This window comes from Poecilia latipinna, unplaced genomic scaffold, assembly GCF_001443285.1.
Source record: "Poecilia latipinna isolate Pla-1442-1.1 unplaced genomic scaffold, P_latipinna-1.0 Scaffold311, whole genome shotgun sequence".
Lineage (NCBI taxonomy): Eukaryota > Metazoa > Chordata > Actinopteri > Cyprinodontiformes > Poeciliidae > Poecilia > Poecilia latipinna.
In genome coordinates, this window is record NW_015112927.1 from 402,733 (window position 1) to 407,796 (window position 5,064).

At 39.4% G+C, this 5,064-nt stretch overlaps 1 protein-coding gene across 1 annotated transcript; it reads left to right on the plus strand.

The window, feature by feature from the left end:
- The first annotated feature begins 122 nt into the window (after positions 1–122).
- Positions 123–4,607, plus strand: LOC106948901 (Golgi reassembly-stacking protein 2-like). Its single transcript, XM_015034793.1, has 9 exons — positions 123–391; positions 845–925; positions 1,629–1,832; positions 1,964–2,050; positions 2,148–2,278; positions 3,027–3,165; positions 3,244–3,355; positions 3,615–3,737; positions 4,048–4,607. The coding sequence occupies exons 1-9, from the start codon at positions 326–328 to the stop codon at positions 4,302–4,304; spliced, it is 1,200 nt and encodes a 399-aa protein (XP_014890279.1). The 5' UTR covers positions 123–325; the 3' UTR covers positions 4,305–4,607.
- Positions 4,608–5,064: the final 457 nt, after the last annotated feature.

Below are 5,064 nucleotides of genomic sequence, written 5' to 3' on the forward strand. Positions count from 1 at the left end.
CCATTTTAATGAATGAAACTACTGTTGTCCGTTCCTTAGCAACCTTTCAAGACACGGCTAATCAAGCACAGATGTTACCCCTGTCTTTGTAGACACACACTATGTCTATGTTTGTACACACTGCAGTCGAGGAGAGACCAGTTCGATTTATCTGCTATCCTTTCTTTTTTAGCTATGCCTGACTCTGTGTTGCACCTGCTGTTAAACTGCCTCTCATGCTAGTGTTAGCTAGCTGTATCCTGGTGTACTATATGCCTTCCTATAATGGTCTCTATCACAACTCTACCTCATTGACAGTTAACACGAACTGTAACCGCTGAAGACAATGGGGCTGCCGCAGAGCTCCCTCCTGTCGGACGGTGGAAGTAACAGTGGCTATCATGTTCACGGAGTACGTTGATGTAACGTGTAGTGCAAGGTTACATATGTCATTACGGCAAATTTAGTTGCTAATGGGTTTACAGCTCAGTTTAACATTAAGAACGTTCTGAATATATTTAATTGGATTTAAATTTATGTGGTATTTATCTTAAAAAGCTGAAGATGTGTGTTTTTTTTTTTTAAGTTTGCTGTTGGCACCCGCCGCCCAACACTGTCATGATGATGAGGTGGCATTTGGCACCAATCCAAACCTGTTATTTAGCCCTGATATAATTTCAGTTTTTTTCTGTGCCAACTTCCGAAAAATGACCTGAAATAAATAATCAACTTAGCCAACGGGCAAACACCCGAGAAACGCCAGCTATGTGTTTATTACTTTCAGCAAAGACTTTCTTTTTTCTGACAATATGCAATACCTAAAACAGACACACGAGGACGACAGATGAGTTGTTTTACCTTTCAGGTTCAAGAAGACTCGCCTGCTCTGAAAGCTGGACTGGAGCCTTTCTTTGACTTCATTCTCTCCATAGGGAACACCAGACTTGTGAGTAAATGTCATATTATATTAACAGAAACATTCTACAAAGCCTGGACAATGATAGAATTACATTGGTACTGGATAAACATGGAAAAGATATTTGAATAATGAGACCAACTGATTTAAAGTATCCATCCAACTACCCATACAGTTTATCCACAAACTCCAGTGTGTTTTAATACGTGTGACAGAGAAAGTGTTGCATAATGTGTGATGTGGAAGGAAGATGGTTTTGAAATAAAAGTGGGTGATTGTACACAGCCCCCTGGAGTAATTCATTGTGAAACCACAGTGTTATATAGTTGTTATATAGTTTTGAGTAGCTTCATCTACCAGTCTTGCACATAAATAGACTAAAATTTCTGCCTTGTTCTTTGTAGATGGCTGAAAGTCATTGAAATCAGATTGAGGCCATCAGTCAACATCATCCTTAGAGCTAACTTTAAAGCTAAGCTAAACAAATTACACTGTAGTTCTGAATGTTTTTAGTATTATCAAATGGCTGGAACCTCCAACTCAGTCTTAAATATTTTCGTTTCCAGCAGGTTTTCTTTGAGAATTGGCCTGTTTTAGGTCCATCCCTTAATTCACCAGTAACTTCATAACTTATTGAGGAATGTAACATTCGTGTTGCATATAAATTGCGTCCAGATTTTCTGTAACTTTTGACCTTCAGCAATAACTTAGGTAGTGCCTTTGTTTCCCCCAGAATAAGGAGAGCGACTTGCTGAGAGATCTGCTGAAGGCCAATGTGGAGAAGGCAGTCAGGCTTGAAGTGTACAACTCCAAAACCCAGCGGGTGAGGGAGCTGGAGGTGACACCCAGTAACATGTGGGGCGGTCAGGGGTTGCTGGGCGCCAGCGTTCGCTTCTGCAGCTTTGAAGGAGTCAACGAGAACGTGTGGCATGTGTTGGTAAGTCGGGGCTACTCCTCGTTTTCGAGATTCATCTTTTCAACTCTGGCCGTCCCGTGAACGTCACAAAGGCACAAACATTTTGCTTAAAACGGTTTGATCCGTTGAATCTCTTTTTTTTCCCTTCTCAGGACGTGGAGGAGAATTCCCCTGCAGCACTCGCTGGCCTTATCGCACATGACGACTTTATTGTCGGGGCTGACCAAGTGTTGCAAGATGTAGGTTTTTATCTGTTCTGAAAACATCAGAAAAGCTTAAAAAAAAAATAAATGAAAAAGCTCAAGTTGCACAATTGTTTTTCATGTACCTTTACAGTCTGAAGATTTCTTCTCCTTAATTGAAGCCAACGAGGGGAAGCCTTTGAAGCTGTTAGTTTATAACATGCAGACCGAAGAGTGCAGGGAGATTGTAGTGACCCCTAATGGAGCCTGGGGAGGAGAGGGAAGGTTGGTGATTAGCTTTTTGATTGATATCATAAAATTAACCAGATTTGTATCAATTAAGGATGTTTGCTGACCAACAGAACTCTTCTGTATGTCAGATTCATATTTCATTATTCCACTGAAACAAAAACAAGCCTCATTGACATGCATATTTATTGAACATAAATATATAAGTATAAAAAAAAAGGCAGTAGCATAATCTCGGTAATCTTAGCCTAAGAAAACCTTAGCGAGGAAACAAATTCAAGATATGTCATGTTTTGCGTCATAAACTGATACATTTATCCATTATAGGTCCGTTACCCTCTTCACATTAGAAAAAGGTGATAAAATATGGGCGCCGTGCATGTTGAAATTCATAGCTTTCAGCAGCTCCAAACCTTGCAGCTAAACATCCATCTGTGATCCAAAGCCCAAGTTGCGAATGCGATCAAGCAGCAACATTGATGGTAAACATTTTTGAGCAGCTCTGCTGGAGTCCAGATCTAAATTTGGTCAGTTAAAAATGAGTTACATTACAGACCAGAGAGGCACCAAGAAATCTTTCTCAGCCCAAGGAGAGAAAAAAAAAAAAAAAAAGGGTTTTTCATTGCTGTTTGCTGCTAGTTCTTATCTCTTACAGTAAGGATAAATAGTTTTGTTAATGTAAAACGTAACCTAAATATACATTTTTAAAAGATGTGAATATAGTATGGCTGGGGTTTCTTACGTATGTATGACTCGTCTTTCCATTTTTTTAAATGTATTTCAGCTTGGGCTGTGGGATTGGCTACGGCTATCTGCACAGAATCCCGTCTCACCCAGTTCACCCAAATGTCCAGAACAGAAATGCTCCGCAACCAGCAGATACAAGCAGCAGAGAAGTGGAGACTTCGTCTGGTCAGACTGAGGTACAGGCTGTTCTTACCTGTTATAGCTTCGTTTTCCATTTGATGTGACTTTTCATGCCTGCGTTTCTGTCTCCTCAGGTGCATCTACTGAGTGAAAATAGCCCAACTAATGAAGCAGGTTTACCTGAAACTGAAGGAGTTATGCTCGATTTGAGCAAAATCTCACTTCCGCAGGAGTCTGCAGACATTGGTAGCTACCTTCCCTAGAAAAAGTATTCAAATCTGTAAAAAAATTTTCCCAGAGATAAACTGATAGGACAGTCTGGGCCAATATTGATATCCGACTGCTGTTGTGGCCAATAGCTTATGTGTGTCAATATTACATATCTACATATCCACTTTCTACACTGCAAAAGTGACTATATTGCATTTCTGCTTTGAGTTAAACTGCTTTGAATTTTCTGTACTTTCACACCAAATGATTTGCTTTTGCATTGTGCTGCTTTCAGATGCCTCCATCTCTCCTGGAGCCATAATCTCATATTCATCCGAAGCCGTTTCCACCAACGACGAAGGCCACAGCTCAGTGGTTGCTAATTATGGAGATGACATGCATGACCAATGTAGCTTTGGTAAGCATTTCACTTGCAATTACATTGTGCCACTAGACGGAACAATTACATGTTTATTATGCAGTCTTGGTTGAAAAAACTCAGCTTACGCAGCTTCCAGCTCTCAAGTCATTAAATCCTTCGACATAGGTGCATTATTTTCTATTTTTTGCACAGAAAATAAACGTAACATTTACATTAAGTGTAAGGAATCCCGATATTAATACTTATGCTTAGTCTTTCTCAACAACAGACGGACGAAAATTGAAGTTTTCCTTGATGCACTAAACTTTTTCAACAGTTTGACTACATACATGATTATCCTTTCTAGATGACTCCATGTTTGACCAAAAGCTTTTATCTCAAGAGAGGGAGGAAAAAGATGAAGGCACTCATCAAGCACTGCAAGAGAGTGTTGCAAATCTTAGCGGCAGTCCCAGAGAGGATGCAGAGGATGCTGCTGCCCTCAACGACACCACAGAGAGTGTGGGGATCATCCCAGAGATGCAGAATCCTGACCCGGAGGCTTTCAGCTCAGGCCATCGCTTAGAGCAGGAGATGACTGAGCCTGATGCATCAGGCAGTTAAATAGCTGCGGTAGCAAAGAGAACAGTGCAGAAAGAGGATTAAGAGCACACGGTGATGGGAAAATGCTACTTTTTTTTTATTTATTTGATTTTAAACTCTTATCACTGGACCTGTTTTTAAGTTGAAAAGCCTTTTATCTCTACCAGTGCCACTGTTGCATGCTGCATTGCACATAAAAAAAAAAAGATTGTATCGACTGTTAAGAATTGCAGAGACGGTAAAACATCATGAATGTACTTAACTTTGTTTTAAGATTTCACTAAATGAAGCCTTAGTTGAGTTGTTGCAAAAAAAAAAAAAAAAGCTAACTTGTAAGAAGGCCAGGATTTTTATTTTTGGCATTGTGGAATGCGTGTTTTATTTTTTCATTAGGGAGGAGCAAGAGTGAAAATTATTATTTTTTTTATTCTCAGGCATTTACTGTTTGATACTTTCTGCCTTTAAGTGCTTACATCAAAGTTTTGATTGGTGTAAATGAGTGGAACATGGGATGCTGCTCCTGTTTTTCTTGAGGTTTTTATGTCAAATTATGTTTCAAGCTTTATTTATATTAAAAAAAAAAGTGGAAGTGGTTGTATTATTTTACAGAAGGTTCATTTTTTTTCCAGCTAGGAAATATCAGAACTATTCATGCAAAAACATAAGATTGAGAGAAGTTGGCGAGCAAGCACTGCAACGCATGGCCAAAAGAACTAAAAATTATTTTCTGTTCATTAGCTGAAGTTAGCAGGATGTCACTGGACACATTTCTTTCTAAAAT

Bases quoted from the DNA above. Each gene is read 5' to 3' on its own strand.
- LOC106948901 (XM_015034793.1), top strand. From the start codon at position 326: ATGGGGCTGCCGCAGAGCTCCCTCCTGTCGGACGGTGGAAGTAACAGT. The intron at 926-1,628 runs GTGAGTAAATGT...TGTTTCCCCCAG, and splicing joins CCATAGGGAACACCAGACTT to AATAAGGAGAGCGACTTGCT. The intron at 3,356-3,614 runs GTAGCTACCTTC...TGCTGCTTTCAG, and splicing joins GCAGGAGTCTGCAGACATTG to ATGCCTCCATCTCTCCTGGA.